Here is a 25,587-nt window from a genome sequence, read left to right as displayed (position 1 = left end):
ATAAAAACTCATCCGAGTTCTGGTAAAAACTGACACCAGATGCAGGTTTTAGTTGATCTCTCATCAAACACATACAGTAGCTACAGCATTTGTTTTCAAAGGGCAGCAACATGTCAGCGTTGTAACGTTTGACTTTAATAAACTCCATATTTACAGAATATTTACAGAACTTCAATGGTGGTTCAGGTAGCTTCTTCCAGCAGCCTCTGAAGGTTCTTCTGCACCTGAAACAACAGAAATATCTTTTACTGAGCTGTAAACTGAAATAAAAGGATGATTAAATGCAAATTAATGTAATATGTGATGAAAACAGCAGAATTTTCTTTTGCATAGAGTAAAATAAAGTGAAAAAATTCTGAAAAATAGTGAGAGATTCCCCTAAAAATAGTCAACAATTTTCTCACGTGACTAATTGATTTATCAGCTAAACTTGTATAAAATGTTGGATGGTTTGATTAATAACAAAGAGAAGAAAGGACAATATATTTTTGTAAAATAGTGAAGTCGAACTGTAAAAAAAAAAAAAAAAAAATTAAAATACTATTTAAAAAATTGTAAAAATCTGTTAAAATAAAGAAACTTTGACAGAAGTGGTGTCAGAAAAAACACAATAACAAATACTTTAACATTTAAAAACTGTAAAATAATGATATTTTCAACAGGTTTTAATGTGGTAAAGGAGTAATTTTATTGTTGCACATTGTTAAAGAACAAATCATCATTATTTGTAAAAAGAAATAGCATTATTTACGTTCTGTCTCGGAATTTTTATGCATCAGACACTTAATTTCAAGTATTCTGTTGAATTTTTAAGCCCCGAATTTTGTCTTTTCTGCATAATTTTCATCGTGAAAACATTTATCTCCTGCATTCACCCTGAAATCTGTGCTTATTGCGTGAACAAAAACAGCTCAGTGACTTTATTTTAATCTATGGTTGCTTCTATTTTTTCCAGTTTTACCCCAGTTTTCAGTGAATGTTAAATGGTGGATTCGCCTCTTTACAGATGACACTGTGGTTTATTTTCACGGTGCAGAAACTGAACGTCGGCTGCTTTATTTATTGGATTGTTGACCTGAAATGTTAATGCAGCTCCGACAGGCTGATGGATGAGGAAAAGCTCCTCTTACAGCCGACGTCCTCACTTCTCTACCAACAGATCACTGACTATAAATGTTTGATTAACGCCGACCGGCGTCCGGTTACACTTTGCTCTCTGAAGCTTCACTGCTGTGGGGTTAAACATGCAGAACGAAGCGTAAACTCAAGAAAAACATTTAAATTTGCAGGAATTGAGTTTGCATAAAAGGTCACTTTGCTTGAAATGAAAGAAATTTGCATATTTAAGCATCCAGCATGAAAAAATAGTTATTATTTCTCTATTTTTTTTTGCACACTTTCACAGGTAAATGTGTTTCTATGAGTCACTCCATTCAATGTTTCCCAAATAAATAGATTTTTTTTTCTTGATTTATTACCAACATTTCCAATTTTTAGATGTTTTTAAACTAGCTGGAAGTTCAGTTTCAAACCATCACTTGTGATTTTTTTTATATATAGTGGTGTTAATTGGAATGGTGACAGGCAGGTTTGCATATTTTATGTCGTTTTTATACCTCAAATCATCAGAAACCTTCTGCTCAACCATCTCTGATTTGTTGAAACCTTTTTTAGGATAAAAATTGCATATAAAAAAAATGGTGTCTGTGGAGTTTTAGCTTCATATCACAAATATTTTCAGAGATTTTTTTTTAAAAATTGCCCATTGACTCACTTTCAGCAGGTTTTTTTGCATTTAACTTTGATTCTATTTGAACAATAATATCAATACAATGTTGAACCTGTAAGAAACAAATAAACAAACAAACAAGCAAGCCAACCTTTTCCAGTTTGATCAGGTTGACGGTCAGCAGCTCAGAGAAAAGTTCAGTGTTCACGTCAGAAGTTAGAAAATCATTTCTGGGAAAACAAACACCGTAAATACTCAGATGTAGCAGTGAAAAAATACAATAAATAAATAAAAGTGTAAAATTAAATATAGAATTTGTCAACAGATTCAGTGCAACTTTTCTGCAGAGAAAGAAACTAAACCAATGAACTAAAAATCCAACCTGGATCTCTACAGTAGATTAAGAAAATAAAAATATAATAAATTAAATTAATTAATTGTTTTATTTAACTAATCTCTAAAACATGCTTTAGTGCCAAACCTAGATCAATCTAAGTTTTATGAATAAAAATAAAATGATGAAAACTAAATTATAATAGTAAAAATGTTTGAAAACTATTTTTAAAATTATTTTCTATGTGAATACTTGATTATTTTTTCATATATATTCATTTAAGTCATATGTTGAAAATGCCTGTAGCTTTTTGACAGAAAAAGTAAATATTGTATTTTTAAAAAGTACATAAAATAAAAATGCTAAATTATTTTAAATAATTCCAGATTTAAATAATAATGATAATAAAAATAAATGAATAAAATTGATCAAAAACTTTACTAGAATTCTTCCAAGCTGCTTTTTTAATTTTATTTTCTGTGCAAGTAATTGATTATTTCTTTCTAAGGCAAGTTATTTAAATCACGTTGAAAATTCCTGCAATTTTTTTCACATCACATAAGATAAAATATGTTATTTTTTCCCAACATCCTGCGGCTTTAATGTGTTTTATTCTAATTCTTGAGCTCCAGAATAAATTTTTAAATCTCTTTTGTCCATGTTTTCCAGGACTTTTCCACCTCGGACGGTTTATAAACTCACTCTGGATGAACGAACTCAGCGACGGAACCAAGAGTCGTCAGTCTTTGCTCCAACGAGACGATTTTAAAGGCCAGGTAACAAGACGACAGCACCAGGACGCAAACTCTGAGGACAAACAGAAAGAAAACGCAGAGATTTAAAGGGAAAAGGAGGCTTTGTGGATGAAAAGACGTAAAACTTTAGTATTAGATTAATTAACAGCTAAACCAGAGGAGCAGAATGGAGTTAAAGTGCAAGAAATCAAAGATAAATCACTGAATTCATGATGTAAATAAATGAAAAAATGAATAAAATAGTGATAAAACACAGAAATAAAACAGGATTGAATGACCAAATTATGAATAAATGATTAAAAAAATCTGCTTAATATCTAATTAAAAATGAGTCAAAGAGGATTAAAATAAATTGTTTAATCCATGAGTTTCTATAATGGGATGAATAAATGAAAACAAACGTACAGAAACATGTAGACGAGCAGCAGAGTGTTGAGAGAAACGGCTTTCAGAGTTCTGCTGTCGATCATCAACTCTGAGCCTGAAGACCAGAAAAAACATGAACGCAGCTGGTTCTTAATCATCGAAAACACAAAATTATGTTTAATTCGACACAAACTTGATGTTAAACAGTGAAAAAATTATCTAAAGTCACCATAAAAAAACATCTTAAATTCCAAAAATACAACAAAAAAAAAAGATTCAGTAATTATCTATAAATCTGAACATCAGCATTCCCTAAAGCTGCTTTATTATTATTATTATTATTATTATTATTATTATTATTATTATTATTATTATTATTATTATTTAAACACTGATCAGCTACAAGATGAATCATTTTTCCACAGAATTAATCGTATTTATAGAACATTCTGGTGTTAAATGTGATTCTAAATGTGAGTCTAATTGCATTTCATGATCTAGAACTTAGTTTAATTAGTTTTGGGGTCTTCTGGAGAACTTTCACAACATTTTGGACATATTTTGAGTCAATTTTTTACTAATCTAACGCAGGTTTAGAATAATTTTAGACAATCTTATACCATTTTAGTCCATTTTCGAGTCATTTTCAACCATTTTGGGCTCAATTTAAAAAAAAAAAAAATGTTGTTCAATCTCGGAAAGGTTTCAGGTATTTTGACAAAGGGCAGTTTTTGAGAAAATCTGGATAAGCTGGAGATAATTTGGTGAACTTTTTTGAGTCATTGTGGACACCTTTTTGGTAATGTTACTTGAATTTTAAGTCCTTTAAGACAGCTTTTGAATAATTTATGACAGTTTTTGGTCATTTTAGTCCATTTTTGAGTCATTTTCCACCATTTTTGACTCAATTTTGACTTTCATGTCTGAAAGTTTGAAGGCATTTTGGACAGTTTTATAGTTATTTTGGGAATCTTTGGCTCATTGTGAACAATCATAACAGAAACACATCTGTCATGTGTCCGTCTGCTGCACTGATGAAATCCTGAAGCTCAGAAATGATGGTAAAAGTCCATCAAAAATGATAAATTTGGACTTTTTAAGGCCTGAAACTGAGAATATTCACATTATGAAAGTAAAACTCTGCATGGCTTCGTAACACTAAAGTTAGTGTAGATAAATAAAATCTGCTTGTTGGAGATGACAGATGTTCACTGATATTACAGAATAAATTAGTCGTACCTTTGTGCTGCTTGTTGTTGGGGCTTTGCTGGTTCTGGTTCTGATTCTGATGCTGGTTCTGATGCTGGTTCTGGTTCTTTACTTTGTGTTCTGGATGTTCAGGAGGTGATGAAGCGTCTTTGTGCTGTAAAACATCCAGGAAGGGAGGAACAGGGAACTCTGCAGCAGATTAAAAACAAGGAAGTTATTTAAACTAGAAAACATGTAACAGAAAGTTATTAAAATAATTTATAATGCTGTAGGCATTATCATTTTAAAAAATAAAATAAAATTACAGTCAGTGAGCCATAAACTAACAGAACATTTTCTTTTTTACATCCATGAATAAAAATAGCTTCCAGCATGTCTTCTGTAATTTTATGGATTTATTTAATATTTGCTGTTTTTATACTGTAAATTTACCAACAATTACCAGCAAAATTATTTATTTTATTATAGATTTACCATTAAAAATTCAGCAAATGTCCTATTTTTTTCCATTTTAAATAAGAGTAAATGCCCATTTTATATTCATAGATTTACCAATAAAGTACAGAAAATGTCCCATTTTTAACATGTACACACTGTTAATTAACAGGCCATTTCTGTTTTGTTTCAATTTAATTTCCAGTACAAATCCATTTAATGAGCTACCTGGTACATTTTCTGTAATTATATAAGTTTAATTAACATTTGCTGTTTTTATACTGTAAATTTACCAATAATTACCAGCAAAGTTATTTGTTTCATTATAGATTTGCAATTAAAAAAAAGAAAATGTCCTATTTTTCCATTAAATAATAGTAAATGTCCATTTGCTATTCATATATTTTCCATTAAATAATAGAAAATGTCCCATTTTTCTTCAAATAACATCAAATATCCATTTTCTATTCATAGTTTTGCCATTAAATAACAGAAAATGTCCTATTTTTCTTTAAATAATATCAAATATCCATTTTCTATTCATAGTTTTACGATTAAATAATAGAAATTGTCCTGTTTTTCTTTACATGGCATCATATATCTATTTTTTATTCGTAGTTTTATCATTAAATAACAAGAAAGTCCTGTTTTTCACCATAGATACACAATTAAGTTACAGAAAAGGCTCATTTTATTATCACTGTACTATTAAAATATAGAAAATGGACAGTTTTTTCTCTCTGTTTGTAATTTATGGGGTAGAGTTTGTGTATTGAGCTCTTCTAATTCATTTTCTGTTATTTTACATATTTATGTCTTAGAGTTTTGGTTAGTTTTTTTGCATTCCTGTCCAGTTTTACTACCATACAGGATACTTCTGGTTCAACTGTAGATCTTATCCAGCTGTTTTCTCTTCTCCCCAGCTGTGATGATGTGTGGCAGATGTTTGATCCTTTACCTGCTATCTTCTCGTATTCTGGAGAGTCGGAGCTGCTGCTCTCCTCCATCTCCTGCCTCCTTTGTCTGATGGGTCCGTCCAGATCGCTGAACTCACTCTGAAGGTAAACAAACATGCCGCAGGTTATAAAATCTACTTTTAATCCAGCTGCTGGTGGTTCTGAACTGGACTTTTAGATTACATTAGTTTAGATTTTACGTCTTCCTAAACCATAAGAACAGTAGAATGTCCAGTTAAGGCCAGTTCATAGTTTATTCGTGATTTTTTTACTAGTTTTGAGAGAGCTCAGGATATCTGGAGATTTTAGAGCTTCCCACTGCTTCTTCAAAATCCTTCACCACCTACTTGAATTAGAGCTCTAAAAAAAAAACTCCAGATATCCTGTGCTCTGTCAAAATTTGTACAAAATTAGCTGAAAACAAATGTTTTTAGAAAGGGATAAAGATTCTCCATCATCCACACCTTTATAGTTGATCATTAAAAAAGTTCTAATTTAAGTAGTCACTGAAGGATTTTGGAGAGGAGCCAATTTCCATCGACGAAGCCAAAACCCAATTGGAAGCTCTACAATCTCCAGATATCTTGTGCTCTGTCTGTCGGTCAAAATTTGTAAAATTATAAAGATGTTGATGATGGAGAATCTCTTTACCCAGTCCTTTCTTAAAACAAGCATTTGTCTTAAGCTAACTTTTACAAATTTTGACATAGCACAGGATATTTGGAGATTTTAGAGCTTCCTACTGTGTTTGGTCTCCAAATCAAAGCTCCTCTCAACTCCTTCAGGAACTACTTCAATTAGAACTGTGTTAACGATCAGTTATAAAGGTGTGGATGATGGAGAATCTCCTTGTACAGTCCCTTCTTATATTTTGACAGACAGGATATCTGGAGATTTTAGAGCTTCCCACTGGGTTTTGGTTCCATCAATGGAAAGTATGTACAAATCAAAGCTTCTCTAACATCCTTCAGCAACTACTTCAACTAGAACTCTTTTAATGATCAATTGTAAAGGTGTGGATAATGGAGAATCTTCTTGTACAATCCCTTCTTCAAACAAACATTTAAAAATTTTGACTGACAGACATAGCACAGGGTATCTGGAAATCTTCGAGCTTCCACTGTTTGGGCTACAAGTCAAAGCTTTTCCAAAATCCTTCAGCAACTGCTTCAGTTAGAGCTCTTTTAATGATGAATTATAAAGATGTTGATGATGGAGAATCTTATTTTCACATCCCCTTTTTCTAACAAGCATTTGTTTTAAGCAAGTTTTCACATTTTTTTACACACAGACATGGCACTGGATATCTGGAGATTTTAGAGCATCTCACCGGATTTGGGCTAAAATCAAAGCTTCTCTTATATCCTTCAGCAACTCCTTAATTTAGAGCTCTTTTAATGATGAATTATGAAGATGTGGATGGACGATAAATTAATCTAACTGGTGCTGTCTAAAGGAAATGATTTTGTGTTACTTTATGTGCATTTTCCTGTTATTTCTAACTGTCTGAAAAACAAAAATATTCATTATGCTCAAGTAATAGAACCTCCAATGAACAAAACTGGTTAAAAAAATTATATTTTTTTGTTATTTGCTAGTGATGTTCCTTTGGGTTTGGCTAAAATCTGTTTCGGGGGCACAAAAAGTTCCTGTATTTTTGAGAAACCCTGTAACCACAACAGCCCAGGTGATGGTTGACTGCACAAAAAAAGAACCAGAAAAACTAGAAGGAATATTCACAGTAAGTCTGTTTATCTAGCACTTCTGTAAACGATGCGAAAGCAAAACACCCAGAAGGCAAACGGACAACAAGCAAGGTAAAAGTTAAACAAAAGACAGGAGACGCAAAAATGCAAAATGCAATCTGTCAATATTAATAAATACAAGTACAATAATTACAGGTTAAAGTAGTGCATGTAGTTGTTGTTGCACACATTTTATGTAAATCAACATAAATTAAACATAAAATCTAAAGAAAATACTATATTATAAGGATATGTATCACAATGTGGCCTATATTTATTTTATTTATTCATTTCCCCATAAGAGAATGCACCAAGGAAAAACAGGAAAACAAGCTACTGGATGAAAATTTAAGATAATATAGATTAAAATATGAAGATGTTGGATCATTAAGAATTAACAAAAGGCAACCTATGACTGTCACATGTGCAGGACTTTGGTTGACTCTGGTTTTTGTATGAATAAACCTGATTTAATAAGTGTTTAGTTGCAGCTACACCTCCCCTGGGTGTTCACTATTATTAGCCTCATGTTAGCTTCATGAAATCAGTTACTGTCATGTATTGGACTCACCAGAGGGAAACGAGGCGATAGCGGCGACCTCTGACTTCTGAAGCTGTTGTTGGCTGATGAAGGAACCGGGCTGCTGCATGGACTCTTCTCCTGCACATCAAACACAAATACAGCATCTTTATGAGCTCAGAATATCCTCAAATCTACACGAGTCCAATCAGCTGCAACACGTAGGCAAATGAAGAAACTATTAATGCATGTTAGCCGGTTTCTTCTTCTGGGGTAGAAGTGCTCATTTGTTGAGCTCATATCTATCTGATCTTCAAGAAGGCATACAAAGCCAATAGCAGAATGTACACTGCAAAAACTCAAAATCTTACCAAGTCTATTTGTCTTATTTTTAGTCAGAATGTCTCATCCCACTGGATTTAAGATAAATTCACTTAACATGAGACATTTCAGCAGATGGAGGGACTTGTTTTAAGACAATGCATCTTAAATATCTTGTTAAGTCAAACAATCTTGAAATTATCTTGTTTTGAGTTTAATTTTACAAGAAAATTCAAAATAAGTTTAACCCTCGTGTCGTCCTGCTGGTCAAAATTGACCCGTTTTGTGGGGAAAAAAATATTTTCACAGTGAAACTTCTGATGTCCACATTTTCTACATTTTTGGGAAATCTTTGAACATTTTTTGGTGGAAAAAAAGAAATGTTAAATATTTCTTCAGAACATTCACAAAAAATCTACCAAAATCCAGTGAATTTTGCTGGATTTTGGTTGATTTTTTTGTGAATGTTCTTAAAGAAAATATTAGAAGTTTTACTGATATATATGTGGAATCACTTTAGATGTTTTTAGGATTTTTTGGAAGATTTTCGCTAATTTTTTGAAAATATTTACAAGAATTTTCTTGACAAATTTGGGGGATTTTTTAAAGTAAAACTTTTAAGGGAAACTTTTAAGGAATTATTGGAATTTTCATCCTGACGGTGTTGCAAATTTTCAGAAATTTGGGGAATTATTTTGCTGAATTTTTGGATTTTTTTCAGACAAGGAAACAGTATTTTTTGGCGCCCGTAAATGAGGACAACAGGAGGGTTAAAACATCTCAAATTAGGAGGTTACATGAAAGCAAAAATCTATTTTGGAGTGAAAAACTGCTATTTTTTTTTTTTTTTTTTTTTTTTTTTAGCATGTCTGGCTTATTTTAAGACACCTAAGCTTGACAATCCTGGTAAAATATAGCTTAAAATAAGTTTTCCCAGCTAATTTTGAGATCTCAATATTCTAAATATCATATCTTTTTTCAAGAAATCTTACCAAGCCATTTATCACTTGTTCTATTGGCAGATTTTTTTTCACTTATTTCAAGGTAAAGTTCCTTGAAATAAGTTTTTTTCTTGTTTTAGGAGGGGCATTTTTTCCAGTGTAGTACGTCCGTCCTACCTCCAGGTGAAGACAGACGGACATCAGGAACTTGTAGGTGTTGTCTCTGGACAGGAAAGACACGAACACATACTGCAAATACAAAGACTTGTTTCAGAAACTTTTCCATGAGTGTCAAATGAAAGAAAGTTCAGTTTTCTTTCTCACCCTGTCATTTGCGGTGGCGATCACCAGAGCGTTTGGCACCAGGATGGCAGTTTTGGTTTTCTTGATGTTGGTGACCGACACCACTGGGATGGCGATCTGAAACGACAAACACCAGGACGGACGGTTTAGTTCTGGACGGACTGAAGCTGAAACTAAAGCTTTGAAACCTCATCATGTAAAAGGATTCAGGACCTTGATTGTGGCTTCAATAAATTTGAAATATTAGCATTTCTCTGCCCAGACTGATGTTTCCAGATGTTGTATTAGATGTGACACAATCCAAACGTGTCATGTAAAATGTATCCTGTATCACTGACAACTTGTGGCTAACAGCTAATTAAGGTCTTCCTGACTGCACCATCCAGACCTTCAGCAGAGCTTATTTTCAGCATGTGGGTTGCTGTTTAGAAGTTGTTCTTGACATGTTTATAAAACATGATTTCCAGAGTTTCAGAAGTGTTGCAGGAGCTCTGGGAGCAGAGTATTGGGGCGCAAGGAGACTACTTCGATTGGGATGTTGGCAAATTTTAGTTGTTGTTGAACCGTAACATGTAGATTGCAGAAGGGAAGGAAAATGCAGCATGAAATGTGAAAGTTTCTACTATACATTAACTAAACGCTGATCTGATTAAAGCTCAGATTAAACCAGATATAATCTGGTGTTGGTACAGGAACCTCCAGAGTGGAATTCAAAATCTCACTGAGTTTCAAAAAGTCTCCTTAGTGTCTTTGATCCATCGAGCCAAAGATGGTATACTCGCGTTTCATTTGAACTAAACCATTTCTAGTGATTTCAGCTCAACAGGAAGTCAGTGTGTCACCAATTTCTATGCAACAACTATTTCATGAGGATGCACAAGTAATAAAGCCATAAAGTCCAGCCAGGTCATGATCCCTCTCTGGCTTCCCACCCATTGAATCTGCACTATACATACATTAGTGATAGTTTATTCTGTGCATGCAGAAACTGTTACCTGAAACTCGACTATTCAAGTAATATAAAGGTGAAATAACACCAGATAAAACTGAAAAGTGTTTTTAGTCTTATAAGCTTCTCTGTTAAGTTGTTCTTGAAACGTTGCTCTCCAAAAAAAAGGCTATTTTCCGTCAACCATTTCCTGCACTGCAGTCAATACTTGAAGTTTTTTTCTGTGAAGCTGCTTGAATGTTGAATAATTTAAACCAACATCTCAGAATCAAATCACACCTGCTGCTGCTGCTGGCACCTCGCTGAATTTAAAGCCTCATTCAGGTTCAACACAACAAAGAAACGCTGTGTCAGTGTCGGTGTCAGAAACCGACGTGGAGACAAGAAACATTAACGAGAAAGTCGAAGGAATCTTCTCTAAAAGATTTCAGGTTTCTGTCTGTTACTCACTCAAATCCAACCATCTCCTATCAGCGGTAATAATGAACTGTCCCTGTGTTTTCAGTACCTTGGTATCTTTGCCAAACACCTTGGAGTGGAAGCAGATCCAGTGGTCGGAGACGAACATGCGACCCTGGTAGAGGATGTCTTTCTGCAGAGCACAGGTATAACCTGACGCACAGGTGAGCGGAAAACACAAAACATTATTAAACTGATTACTGAGCTGAGATTCTGTCCTTCTGCGCTGCTTCAATTACAAGCATTAAATCCTCATCGGGTGGCTCACAAACAGGTATCAGATGTTTGGCGATTATCTAATCCCTCATTCAGTATTTAAGGTGGACGGATTGTTGTGATCATTAAGGACTTACTCTGTCTGAGCTGCTCCTCTTTGCTGATCTCCTTGAATATTTTATGGTACTGGCTGTTGCTCTTGGAAAGCTGGAACACAACAAATTGCATTAGTAAAGACACATATACAGTTTGTTAAAATGCACAGTGTGACACTCCTTAAGACTCGACAGATGAACCTTCAGTCATGTTAATATAAATTACTGGGATTTGTACAGAGTACAACAGCAGAGATTCCAGTTTTAAACGGTAAAAAGTCTGGACAAAGTTCTTATTTAGTGGTTTTTCTACATTGTAGATTAATGCTGAAGATGCCAAAACTATGACAGAACACATATAGAATTATGTAGTAAACAAAAAAGTTCATGAGGTTGTCTCCTGGAATGGTTTTGAATTAACAGATGTGTCTTGTCAAGAGTCAATTTATGGAATTTCTTGCCTTCTTAATGTGTTTTAGGCCATCAGTTGGGTTGTCCAGAGGTAGGGTTCCACAAACAGACTAAGAGTCTGTTTGTGGAACCCTACCTCTGGTCAACACAACTGGTGCTACACAGTGGATAACCCTATTTGACGACTGCTGGAATCCATAGTACGGCAAGAACTGCTCTCCTTAGTAAAGAGAAACGACAGTCCATCATTACTTCAAGACACGAAGGTCAGTTGAGCTGGAAAATCTCAAGAACTTTGATTGTATCCTCAAGTGAAGTTGCAAAAACCATCAAACAAAACTGGCTCTCATGAAAAAAGGAAGACCAAGAGTTAAAGTTCTTTAGAGGTACTGGCCTCAGAAACAGCAAATTACCGCATAAAGTTTTCACAGAGTTCGAGTAGCACTACTGGGGATGAACAACAAGAAGAAGAGAACCACCAGGAATGGACATTAGACCAGTGGAAATCTGTACTGTGGTCTGAGGAGGCCAAATTTGAGATCTTCGCTTCCAACCACGGTGTTTTAGTAACGCTGATTGCTTTAAAGTGTCATAGAAAATGTGTCTCATTTCTGGAATAGCTCAGTCTGCACCACTTTGTTAGGTACAGATTTGCATTTTTTTTACCTCCAGATGCAACTTTATGCAGTTTATTTTCATTATTTTATAAGTTCCACTGAGGTTCTCTTCTACGAAAAGGTGTAATTTTGTACTAATTGTACAGAAAATGGAGGCATTTGCTGGAGTTTCTTGATTTCTGGGAAGAAAGAGAAGCTGAATTTAAACCCAAACTCATCAGCTATAACTCAGCAGTTAAATGCAATTTAACATGATGCTACAACATCCCCAAATCATGGTTTTTCTGCATGAGTGGTTCAACATCAACTGTGGAATTGCTGCACAGGCGGCATGACTGAGGACGATCACGAAGAAGAAGACAACCACGAGGAATGGACGTTAGACCAGTGGAAATCTGAACTTTGGTCTGATGAATCCAAATTTGAGGTTTTTGATATTTGTGAGACCAGAGAAGATGATGGATGGTTTCTGCATGTGTGGTTTCCACTGTGAAGCATGGAGGAGGTGGTGTCATGGTGTAGGGTGCTTTGCTAGTGACACTGTTGGTGATTTAGTCTAAATTCAGGCCACACTTAATCAGCATGGCTACCACAGCGCCATCCCATCTGGTTTGTTCTTCAACCAATCAATGACTCCAAACACACTTCCAGGCTCTGTAAGGTCCATTTGACCAAGAAGGAAAGTGACCTTTTCTCTACAGTCACCCAACCGAAACCCAACTGAGATGGTTTGGGTTGAAGGAAAAGCAGCCAACAAGTGCTCATCATCTCTGGGACGTCCTTCAAGACTGTTGGAGAACCGTCCAGGACACGACTTTATGAAGCTGATTGAAAAAACGTCAAGAGTGTGTAAAGCTGTCATCAAAGAATCTAAAATATAAAACACATTCTGTTTTTTAAACACCTTTTTTTTGTTTACTACATGTGCTTGACATGCTTAGAAAACAGGATTTCCAGAATTTTCCAGGTGTTGCAGAAGCACTGGGAGCAGAGTGTCACTGCACCAGGGGACTACTTGGATTGAGTTTAGATGTTGAACCATAACATCTAGATTGCAGAAGGGAAGCCCTGATTAAACCAGATATTCCCTGGAGCTGGTACAGGAACCTCCAGAGTGTAATTCAAAATCTCACTGACTGTATTTCTGAAAGTCTCCTGAGTGTCTTTGATCCATCGAGCCAAAGATGGTATACTCGTGTTTCAGTTAGACAAAGCCATTTCTAGTGATTTCAGCTCTACAGGAAGTCGGCGTGTCACGCAGAACTTTTTCTTTCAGCATGTGGGTTGAAGTTTAGAAGTTGTTTTTGTTGTTGACATGTTTAGAAAACAGGATTTCCAGAGTTTTAGAAGTGTTGCAGGAGCTCTGGGAGCAGAGTGTCGCTGCACCAGGAGACTATTTCGCTGAGGATTCTGGCAAAGTTTAGTTAGATTTTTGTAACTGTAGTCTAGGAACCTTTAGATCGCACCAAAGTCTTTAATGAAGACGTGTAAATGATGCAACTTGGTGGGTGTTGGTTTGATTTGACAGATGTGCAACACGAGTGAGTTTTTTTAAGAAGAAGTTGCATAAATAGACAAATTTAACGTCTTCACCTTCCACAATCTTGTATTAAATCTTCTTAAATGTCCAATTGCAAACTGAGTGCACATTCTTATAATTTACAGCTAAATCTGAAGTTAAATTGAGCGTAAATCTCAATTAAAGCATCGGAAGACCTTTGAAAGATGGATCTGAGGACCTGACAGTCACTTTAAGGACAATTAAAGCCTTAATTTGGCATAAATGAGCCACGGACATCCTGTTAATTAACATTAATACGGCTGAAACATGCCAGATTTAGCTGAATTTCTCACTTTTATCATTTATTTTATCTGTCATTCAGTGTTAAAAGTAAAAAAGGAGACGTTTGGTGAAGCAGCAGAGACTCTACTGTCCTCACAGGACCTCAGATAATAAAGTCCAGCAGTCAGCAGAAGTGATATCTGATGTTACTCATCTGGAAAGCAGGCGTCCGACATGATGTAAGGTTTATAGACGTAATAAAACATGTATCAGGCTTAATGAAGGCTCACCTGGCTGTAGTGAGATTTCTTTCTTTCTATCTTGGAGTCGGAGTCGGTTTGGACTTGAGTCAGCAGCGAATGATCGAAAGTCTTTGACCTGCAGACAGAAAATAATCGATCTAAGAGTTAAATGATTACGTAACGAACAGGTACTTAAATAAACTGTCGGGTTCCACCTCATGTAGCTTTCTGTTTGTCTGTGGCTGCTGTTGATAGAATTCAATCGTAATTACAGTACATCTGTAGTATATGTATATAAAAATAAATAAAATAAGGTAGAACACTGTCAAAAACTGTAAAAATCATTAAAATATAATAAATAAAAATATCTGTTGAATAATAATATTTTTTGTTGAATTAAATACAGTGTGAACAGTTGTGGTTTGTTTTTTTTTTTGTTTTTTTTAAAATTCTATCAGCATGTAAATTATTACCTTTTCTGTGCTTTTACTGGATATTATGTGTACTTTTTAAATATTTAAAAAAAAAATTGTAAGATAACAGTAAATTATTCAAAAAAATCCTTGAATCTGTGGAGGTTTTCCAAAACAAACAAACAAACAAACAAACAAAAACCCAATGGGTACAAAAAATAAAACAAAAACAGTGGTGTAAAAAACGCAGAACTGAGCAAAAATGTTCCAAATTTTAATTTATTAAATTTATATTATTTTTCTGTTTTAAATAAATAATAATAAAATAAATACAATGAGAAATAAAACCCTTTTTCAAAAAATTTGTCCTTTAAGATTAAAAATGTAATGATGAGGCAAACACAGCTTGTTTTTTTTAATTTATTTTTTGGTTTGGCATAGTCGAAGTCAGTCGTTGTTGAGTTTTTAAACTAAAGCTGAAAGAACAAATATTTTTATATTTCTTTATTTTAATCAAAAGTGAGAAAACAAGCCTTTTTTCATGTTTCTACTGTCCGTTAACTTTAAACATCACAGTAGAATCTGACCACTGCTGATAAACTCATGACTAATAAATGGGTGTTTATTTACCGGATTAAAACTGGTTTCCTCCGACCTGAAGCCTCCTGATCCTGATCCTGCAGAATCTCGCTGACGGTTCTTCCATATTTCTGACGTTCTTCCACCACGTTCTCCACGTCAGAGCTGCACACAAACAAGAAAAAGTTAATTTAACTGAAAAATCACCTAAAATCTTAATTAGCAGCTGGCAGGAGGACGAGAGAGAACGAGCAGAATAAATATAAGAATGTAGGTCGGGAATAAAGCTGCTGAAATAACAGACTTTCATTCGACAGTTTAAAAATCACCACATTTACATAATTTTTGTAATATTTGTGACATTTCTGTGAAATTTTATTCCAATAAAGTTCTTTAAATTTCTCTAAATCCATCTTTCCTTACAACCCAGAGTTCTGTTTATATAAAATTCAATAAAATGAAATTTGTTTTTTTTTTTTCTAAGGTGAATAAATTATTAGACAAACTAGTTAAATTGATAGATTAAAAACATAAATAATGATTAAAAGACAAAGCATGAAAATAAAACAAAATGACTAATACTTGATAAAATTCTACAAAAAAGCATTAAAATAATAAAGACTAGATCAAATTAGACTAAAAGACAAAGGATAAAAATTCAATAAAATTAGATTAAAAAACAAACAAAATCAAATAATAAATAATTCAAAATAAATTAGATTAAAAGACAAAAAAATTTAATAAAATAATAGAACTTTCTAAAAACAGATTAAAGACAAAGCATAAAAGTAAAATTTAAAAATAATTCAAATTCAGCAAAAATAAATTTAGAGAACTCATAAATGAAATAATAAAAATCCAATAAGATTGAAATGCAAGTGATTAAAGTAAAATCAGTGTAAGTCAAAGTAAATAAAATTAAAGGACAAAGAATAAAATAAAATAATAAAACCTTAAATAAAGTTAGATTAAAAACGAGGCATAAAAAATGTAAAAATAATTCTGCAAAATTAGATTAAAAGACAAGGAAGGAATTTTAATTTTTTTTTATGATCTGAAGAGCTTGATTAATTCAGATTTCCTTTTGCTTAAAGCCTGCAGCCAGATGTTTTAAGATGTAAAATGATGTCTGAGTCATAAAACAAAGTGAAAGTCATATGTCTATATCTATATATATATATATAATTATTATTATTTTTTTTTTACAGCTCTGGAGTTCGTTAGCTTTAGCATCATTTACAGTTAATGGAGGGAAACATTCATTTAAACATTAATTTCAGTCATTTCTGACATTAATTTTTACCCGGTGTTTGACTTTTTAAAGGCCTTTTAGCTGCTGAACATCCATCACATCCACTTTAATCATCCTGACTGACTGCAATGCAAAACTGAAGATTAGCTGCAGCTTGGATTTGACTTTCTGCTACGTAGCAACACTTAGCAACACTTAGCAACACGTAGCAATGCACAGCAACGCAACAGAGAAATTTCCATATTTCCAAATAAGTCGAGGAGATGTAGGAAAAAGAATTTATCAGTCAATCAAACTTCAAAAACTGAATAACAAAAAAAATAGACAAAGCATGAAAATAAAATAACAATAAAATTATATAAAAACATGAATTTAACTTCAATTATTTAAATGAAAAATAAAACTAAAATAATTTTCAAAAATACATACATTTTGGGCAAGACAAGAATAAAAATAAACTAATGAAACTTATAAAAATAAAAATTTGATCCCAAAATAAAGCATGAAAATAAAAATAATATGTCAACAGAATAATTATAATAATATAAAAACTTAAATTTAACTTATATTATTTCAAATTGAAAGATGAAAAATAAAATATTTTTTAAAAATACTTAAATTTTGGGCAAGATGAATAAAAATAAAATTAAGTAATAAAAAGCTTACTAACTTTCAAATAGAAGGCAACAAATAAAAATGAAATTAAAAAAACATATAAAAATAAAATTGGATCCCAGAAATGCATGAAAATAAAATAACAAGTCAATAAAATATGACTAAAAGACTTGCAATGAAAAATATCAGAACTTCATATCATGAATAAAAGACAAAGAATGCAAATAGAATAAAAATAATAAAAACTTAAAGATGATCAAAATATAAAGCATGAAAATAAAATAAAATAGAATAAAATAAAAAAAAATAATAAAATGTAAACAATCAAAAATAATATTTTTAAGCTATATTTTCATTAAAAGACAAAGAATGCAAATAGGATAAAAATAATAAAAGCTTAATTAAAGTTGATTCAAATTCATAGCATAAAAAATTAAGAAATTAATCAAATAAATAAAATAAAATTATGGTAAAATTCTATGTAAAAATATGATAAAAATAGATTTTCAATAAAAGAGAAAACAGAAAATATCAAAAGACAAATTTACATTAAACTACATTAAAAATTAATAATAAATCAGTCAAATTAGATAGAAAAAACAAAGCTTAATAATAAAATGCAATTAAAAACTATATTACAGAATTATCACCAGATAAACGTTAAATCTGCAGTTTAGATATGAATCCACAGCTCTTTATGCTACTTTTCCAGAATGTAACTTCTTTTCTGTGTTATAATTTAAATTTAGAGTTAAAAAAACATTTTTTTGAGGTTATTTAAGCTTCTGGAAATGAGTTTTCTCTGAATTATTCCTGAATTCTCCAACCTGAGAAGCTGAGAGGATCCTCAGACAGATATTAGTACTATTAGAACTAATAAAACCTGTAGTACTACTACTACTAGAACTAATAAAACCTGTAGTACTACTACTAGAACTAATAAAACCTGTAGTACTACTACTAGAACTAATAAAACCTGTACTACTACTAGAACTAATAAAACCTGCAGTACTACTAGAACTAATAAAACCTGTAGTACTACTACTACTAGAACTAATAAAACCTGTAGTACTACTACCACTAGAACTAATAAAACCTGCAGTACTACTACTACTAGAACTAATAAAACCTGTAGTACTACTACTACTAGAACTAATAAAACCTGCAGTACTACTACTACTAGAACTAATAAAACCTGCAGTACTACTAGAACTAATAAAACCTGTAGTACTACTACTACTAGAACTAATAAAACCTGCAGTACTACTACTACTAGAACTAATAAAACCTGTAGTACTACTACTAGAACTAATAAAACCTGTACTACTACTAGAACTAATAAAACCTGCAGTACTACTACTACTAGAACTAATAAAACCTGCAGTACTACTACTACTAGAACTAATAAAACCTGTAGTACTACTACTAGAACTAATAAAACCTGTACTACTACTAGAACTAATAAAACCTGCAGTACTACTAGAACTAATAAAACCTGCAGTACTACTAGAACTAATAAAACCTGTAGTACTACTACTACTAGAACTAATAAAACCTGTAGTACTACTACTAGAACTAATAAAACCTGCAGTACTACTAGAACTAATAAAACCTGTAGTACTACTACTACTAGAACTAATAAAACCTGTAGTACTACTACTACTAGAACTAATAAAACTTGCAGTACTGCTACTACTAGAACTAATAAAACCTGTAGTACTACTACTACTAGAACTAATAAAACCTGCAGTACTACTAGAACTAATAAAACCTGTAGTACTACTACTACTAGACCTAATAAAACCTGTAGTACTACTACTACTAGAACTAATAAAACTTGCAGTACTGCTACTACTAGAACTAATAAAACCTGTAGTACTACTACTACTAGAACTAATAAAACCTGCAGTACTACTAGAACTAATAAAACCTGTAGTACTACTACTATTAGAACTAATAAAACCTGCAGTACTACTACTACTAGAACTAATAAAACCTGTAGTACTACTACTATTAGAACTAATAAAACCTGTAGTACTACTACTACTAGAACTAATAAAACCTGCAGTACTACTACTACTAGAACTAATAAAACCTGTAGTACTACTACTATTAGAACTAATAAAACCTGTAGTACTACTACTACTAGAACTAATAAAACCTGCAGTACTACTACTACTAGAACTAATAAAACCTGCAGTACTACTACTACTAGAACTAATAAAACCTGTAGTACTACTACTAGAACTAATAAAACCTGTACTACTACTAGAACTAATAAAACCTGCAGTACTACTAGAACTAATAAAACCTGCAGTACTACTAGAACTAATAAAACCTGTAGTACTACTACTACTAGAACTAATAAAACCTGTAGTACTACTACTAGAACTAATAAAACCTGTACTACTACTAGAACTAATAAAACCTGCAGTACTACTAGAACTAATAAAACCTGTAGTACTACTACTACTAGAACTAATAAAACCTGTAGTACTACTACTACTAGAACTAATAAAACCTGCAGTACTACTACTACTAGAACTAATAAAACCTGTAGTACTACTACTACTAGAACTAATAAAACCTGCAGTACTACTAGAACTAATAAAACCTGTAGTACTACTACTACTAGAACTAATAAAACCTCTAGTACTACTGTTACTACTACTAGAACTAATAAAACCTGCAGTACTACTACTACTAGAACTAATAAAACCTGTAGTACTACTACTACTAGAACTAATAAAACCTGCAGTACTACTACTACTAGAACTAATAAAACCTGCAGTACTACTACTACTAGAACTAATAAAACCTGCAGTACTACTACTACTAGAACTAATAAAACCTGTAGTACTACTACTACTAGAACTAATAAAACCTGTAGTACTACTACTACTAGAACTAATAAAACCTGCAGTACTACTACTACTAGAACTAATAAAACCTGCAGTACTACTACTACTAGAACTAATAAAACCTGTAGTACTACTACTAGAACTAATAAAACCTGTACTACTACTAGAACTAATAAAACCTGCAGTACTACTAGAACTAATAAAACCTGTAGTACTACTACTACTAGAACTAATAAAACCTGTAGTACTACTACTACTAGAACTAATAAAACCTGTAGTACTACTACTACTAGAACTAATAAAACCTGCAGTACTACTAGAACTAATAAAACCTGTAGTACTACTACTACTAGAACTAATAAAACCTCTAGTACTACTGTTACTACTACTAGAACTAATAAAACCTGCAGTACTACTACTACTAGAACTAATAAAACCTGTAGTACTACTACTACTAGAACTAATAAAACCTGTAGTACTACTACTAGAACTAATAAAACCTGTACTACTACTAGAACTAATAAAACCTGTAGTACTACTACTACTAGAACTAATAAAACCTGTAGTACTACTGTTACTACTACTAGACCTGATAAAACCTGTAGTACTACTACTATTAGAACTAATAAAACCTCTAGTACTACTGTTACTACTACTAGAACTAATAAAACCTGCAGTACTACTACTACTAGACCTGATAAAACCTGTAGTACTACTACTACTAGAACTAATAAAACCTCTAGTACTACTGTTACTACTACTAGACCTGATAAAACCTGTAGTACTACTACTACTAGAACTAATAAAACCTCTAGTACTACTGTTACTACTACTAGACCTGATAAAACCTGCAGTACTACTACTACTAGAACTAATAAAACCTGCAGTACTACTACTACTAGAACTAATAAAACCTGCAGTACTACTGTTACTACTACTAGACCTGATAAAACCTGCAGTACTACTCCTACTACTGCAGTATTTGTATCTCTGACTCACTGATAATCTCGGTCTTGCTGTTTTCCAGAGCCTCTCTTCTGCTGGTTCTGTTCTGTCATCACGACTTCCTGCCGACCGACCGACAGACTGAAAGATGAGGCGAACTGCAGCCCGATCCTCACCTGTCCGAGGGGGCGTGGCATACGGGCCCCCTGGCCTCACGTGTCTCAGCAAATCAGAGGGCAGGACACAGGCAGTTGGTGGTGAGCATTTAAACCTTTGATCAGTGACATGTAGGCCGGGTTGGTTTGGAGAGCAGAGCCTCATTTAAACTCTTAGACACTCATTTACACTTTAAACCACATTATTATGTTACATTATATTACATTATATTCTGTTTTATTCTCTTTAGATTAATGCTGGTCAGACTGAACATGCAGAGATGTGATTTCAGTAGAAACTCTGTGATTTCCCAACACAACTCTGTCCTGCTCAGGTTACAACTTTCCCTTTAGTTCCCTCAAACACACTGAAATCTGACCTGCTTCCCTTTTACACATTTAAAAACAACAACCTGTATTTAACCGTCTGAAGCCCAGAACTCACCAGCAGAGTTTGCTGTTTAAAAATCACCAAAACCGAACCAGTTATCAGCCAGAAACTGCAAAAAAAATGGTTCAAAAATGTGTGAAATGAAGGTTCAGTCATGAAAAATGACAAAAAAAAAAGCTTAAAATGTTCTTTGTGATTATTTTTGTCTTTTTGTGGTCATTTCATGGTTATTTTTGTCTTTTTTTGGTCATTTTGAGTCTATTTGTGGTCATTTTGTGGTTATTTTTGTCCTTTTGTGGTCATTTGTGGTCATTTTTGTCTTTTTGTGGTCATTTTGTGGTTATTTTTGTCTTTTTGTGAGTCTATTTGTGGTTATTTTTGTGGTCATTCTGTGGGTTTTTTTCTTTTTGTGGTCATTTTAAGCCTCTGTAGTTATTGTTGTCTTTTTGTGGTTATTTTGCGTTTCTTTGTGGTGGTTTTCTCTTCTTGTTGTCATTTTGAGTCTATTTCAGGTCATTTTGTGGTTGGTGTGTGGTCATTTTAGTGTCTGTTTGTAGTTATTTTATGCATTTTGTGGTTATTTTGTGTCTCTGGGGTCATGTTTAGTCGCTTTGTGTTCATTTTCAGTCTATTTTTTAGCCTTTGTGTTCTCACTACATCTTCTTTGATTGTTTTAGTTTTCTTTGTGGCCACTTTTTATGTCTTTGTGATCAGTTTGAGCATCATTTTTGTGTGTTTGTGTTGCTGACTGTCAGAATTCTGTAACACTAGTTTTGTTTGTTCACTGATTGACAAACTGACCCTTCACAGATCGAACTCGCTGATGGAACTCGGTGCACTTTGAAATACAAACAGGCCTGAATGTTCCAAAGGATTGCTGCTGATTCATCTTTACATCCCTCATGTCCCATATTATGTTAAAATAATCATAAATAATCATTCAATTCTACATTAGATTTTGATTTCCTGCCTTGCAGAGCATCAATACGTTGTATTTCTGATTAAATCCTACTGAATCTCTTCTTATTTTATGTATATTTCATATTATAGGACGCTTTAATTCCTGCTGTTTTAGGACTGAAGCTGTAAAATGCTCCAGTTTAAACTGGATCCTGTGTTACATACATCCAGAAGATCATTTTAGCTGCGTGTTTTTGTCAACAAACAGAGGAGCTGCCCTTTGAAACGCAAACATAAACCGCGTGAACCGCAAACATCTGGACCTCCAAAATACACCTCAATCAATTCTGATCAATTTTTAAATCTGTGTTGAAGTGTAAGTGTAGGTTTTAAATCCCTGCAGCGCCTCTTTGTAAATATCCAACTGATTCCTTCACTGAAGAGAACATCCCTGCAGGTTTAACTGGGTTTACTGGAAACTTTTAGGGCTGAATAACCTGAGAGACGAGAGTTTGAGAATTTCACTCATTTTAAACATCAAACACAAACTCAACAAAACTATTAGTTGCTGTTTTATGACATAATTCGGCTGTAAAGCAATTAGAAACAAGATTAACACCATTTTCAATTCTCATTGCATTTATTAACAGAACAATGCAGGTTATCCTAGTGGCTACTTGTGGTATTGCAACCAAAAAATCCTCTGCAACCCAAACAGCCTTTTCCACGTAAACTTTCATTCTAGCTATGTTTGGACAAAACAAGACATCTGAGGAAACTCTGATCCACATTTGTCACCATTTTCTGTCATTTTTTGGACCAAAGTGCTACTTGATTAACCAAGAAGATGCTTGACGGCTAATTTAGACAATGGAAACGGTTTTTAGCTTAGTGCTAGAGGACAGTTTGTATCTTGGGTTTGGGATCATGGTTGGTTTTCAGTGCAGCAAAGGAAACAAAAGAAGCATCTTAGTGCACATCTTTGTCTTTATTTTCTAAATCATGGTTGGTTGGTTTTCCGTCTTTTTTGGGGGGTTTACAATACCAAACAGCAACATCAACCACGATGAAGGGGTGGTCCAGCCTCCAGGTCAACTGGTTGGTCGATATCCTCTCAAGTGAGCGAATTATTATTGGTTGGACAATCACTGGTGTTACTTTTATAGCTTTGAACTGTCCCAAACTCATGGAGTTGGCTGGTCCAACTTATTTAATTCAGTGTTCAAGAGTAAACTTGGGAAATACCAACTAACATTTTATTCCATTTTATTCCATCAACAACTGATTGGTTAGTCCAGAGAATAATTTCCAGAGGCTTCAACGAAGAATTATTTTCATTCTCAGTTATTTTTTCCAAGGTTGATGTTGTTTAGTCTTGAAAGACCCCAAAACATCTGGACCCCAATCAGCAACCTAAACCACGATGAGAGTCGACTGATTGGTTGATATTCTTTAGTCCAAGTAAATTGTCATCGGTTAGAAAATCTGTCATAAGTTTGAACTGGTCCAACCTGCAAGGTCTAACTTATTGATTGTATATTTACTGTGTAATATTTACTGTGAGTTCACTCAAAGCTAACTGAAGTCAGAGAAGTCATTGGTGTGGCTGCATTTTGTTGTATTTTGGGAAGTGATGTAAAATGCTCAAGTCGAGGTTGAAGTGGGAAATCCAACTTCCTGTTTCATTTTGTTTAACTTTTCCAAGTCAGAGATTTCATTGTCAGTTATTTTCTCCATGGTTGATGCTGTTTAGTCTTGACAGACCCCAAAAAACATCTGGTCAGCAATCAGCAACATAAACCACGATGACAGTCAGTCTAACTTATTGACTGAATATTTACTGGGAGTCGACTCCAAGCTAACTGAAGTCAGGAGAAGTCGTTAGTGTTGCTGCCCACTAGGACAAGAATGGATGGTTTTCATGTTTCAAGGTGGACAAAGCTATTCGCAGAAATAAGCTGGTTTAGGTTCATGTTTAGTGGAGATGGCTGGTTGAACCTATTTAACTTTTACTCCAAATCACCTCCAACAAACATCACGTTAAAGGAGACATCAGTGTTTGAATGAAGACTAAACTTTGCAAACAGTTCAACCACCAGCATCGTCTGAAACCAGCAGCTGTCTGATCCGTGTTTTAGTCCTCAGTAGTTCTTGTCCTGGTTGATATGTTTTCAGAAATCAGGTGAATCTGGTGCTCAGAGTCTGTTCTCATTGTTTTAGTAGAAAATAACCAGGTTAAAGTGATTAAATATGCTCCAAATACCAACTTTTGTGTTGATTTAGGATAGTAAGGCTGCAGGTAGAGGGAACTTCTTCCATTACAGCCCAAAATGCAACACTTTCCCAATAAAACTTTGGTATTATATAGAGAAAAATTGTCCATTAAAACTGTATGAGACACTTTTCAAAACCTGCTGCCGCTTGTTAGACGTAAACCAAAGAAAAACTTGGTAGTTAGTGTCGACATCTGCAGATTTCTGGAACTTTTTTTTTCAGATTTTAATATAAAACGGTATTTTTTGTCTTACTGATGACATCTGTTCGTATAAAGAGTCAGATGTTGATGAAATTACCAGGTTAAAACTATTAAATATGCTGTAAATACCAGATTTGTACATTGATTTAGAGTTTATTTAGGCTAACAAGGCTGCTAGAGTCATTAGAACCAGTTGAAGCAACAAATGCAACACTTTCCCAATAAAATATTGGGTTATATGTACAATAATTGTCCTTTAATACTGTGTGAAACACTTGTTTGACATAAACAGAAGAAAATCTTGATGTTTAGCATCAACGTCTGCAGATTTCTAGGACCTTTGTCTTTGCACTAACATAGAAACCTTGTTTTCAAGGCTCAGATTTGAACAAAGAGTGTAGTGTTTTCCTACCGGAGCCATCCGTTGGTTCCAGATGTGGACGTCATGCTGCTAGATCTTCACTCAGACTCTGGTAGCTGCATCATGAACTGGATCTGAAGGACGAGTTGGTTCAGTGCAGATAAATCCACCTCCTGGTCGTCTGTTTGGTTTAACGGGACGCTGATGCTTCTGACCTCCTTCTTCTTCTGCTGCCCCAAATCTCTTATCTCTG

At 33.6% G+C, this 25,587-nt stretch overlaps 2 protein-coding genes across 5 annotated transcripts in view; one reads left to right on the top strand and one right to left on the bottom strand.

Annotated features, from left to right (window-relative positions):
* Positions 1-113: 113 nt before the first annotated feature.
* Positions 114-25,543, bottom strand: LOC111571177 (GRAM domain-containing protein 2B). Of its 2 annotated transcripts, none has more exons than XM_055011453.1 (14): positions 25,386-25,543; positions 15,430-15,543; positions 14,435-14,522; positions 11,376-11,445; positions 11,072-11,175; positions 9,636-9,731; positions 9,489-9,560; positions 8,101-8,190; positions 5,787-5,883; positions 4,424-4,582; positions 3,224-3,299; positions 2,766-2,870; positions 1,881-1,959; positions 114-224 (listed from the first exon to the last, which is right to left on the bottom strand). In XM_055011453.1, the coding sequence occupies exons 1-14, from the start codon at positions 25,418-25,420 to the stop codon at positions 183-185; spliced, it is 1,227 nt and encodes a 408-aa protein (XP_054867428.1). In that variant the 5' UTR covers positions 25,421-25,543; the 3' UTR covers positions 114-182. The 2 variants fall into 2 exon arrangements, with proteins under 2 accessions (XP_054867428.1, XP_054867427.1); XM_055011452.1 differs by lacking the exon at positions 25,386-25,543 and adding an exon at positions 21,106-21,248.
* The window catches only part of znf608 (zinc finger protein 608), a 90,450-nt gene continuing 86,029 nt past the window's right edge, over positions 21,167-25,587 (top strand). Inside the window, exons 1-2 of one of the 3 annotated variants that reach the window (XM_055011450.1) lie at positions 21,177-21,308; positions 25,350-25,587. In XM_055011450.1, the coding sequence (XP_054867425.1) occupies positions 25,539-25,587 (49 nt within the window). In that variant the 5' untranslated portion in view covers positions 21,177-21,308; positions 25,350-25,538. Of the gene's footprint in view, positions 21,309-25,349 lie in introns of all 3 variants that reach the window. The other 2 variants (XM_055011449.1, XM_055011451.1) reach the window with 2 other exon arrangements.

Source organism: Amphiprion ocellaris, chromosome 6, assembly GCF_022539595.1.
Source record: "Amphiprion ocellaris isolate individual 3 ecotype Okinawa chromosome 6, ASM2253959v1, whole genome shotgun sequence".
Lineage (NCBI taxonomy): Eukaryota > Metazoa > Chordata > Actinopteri > Pomacentridae > Amphiprion > Amphiprion ocellaris.
This window is presented reverse-complemented; position numbering and strand designations above follow the sequence as displayed.

Coding starts and splice junctions, on each gene's coding strand:
- LOC111571177 (XM_055011452.1), bottom strand. CDS start 21,248: ATGCCACGCCCCCTCGGACAGGTGAGGATCGGGCTGCAGTTCGCCTCA. Junction 8,191..9,488: donor CCGTCTGTCTTCACCTGGAG/GTAGGACGGACG, acceptor TTTGATGTGCAG/GAGAAGAGTCCATGCAGCAG. Junction 5,884..8,100: donor TATCGCCTCGTTTCCCTCTG/GTGAGTCCAATA, acceptor GTTTACCTTCAG/AGTGAGTTCAGCGATCTGGA.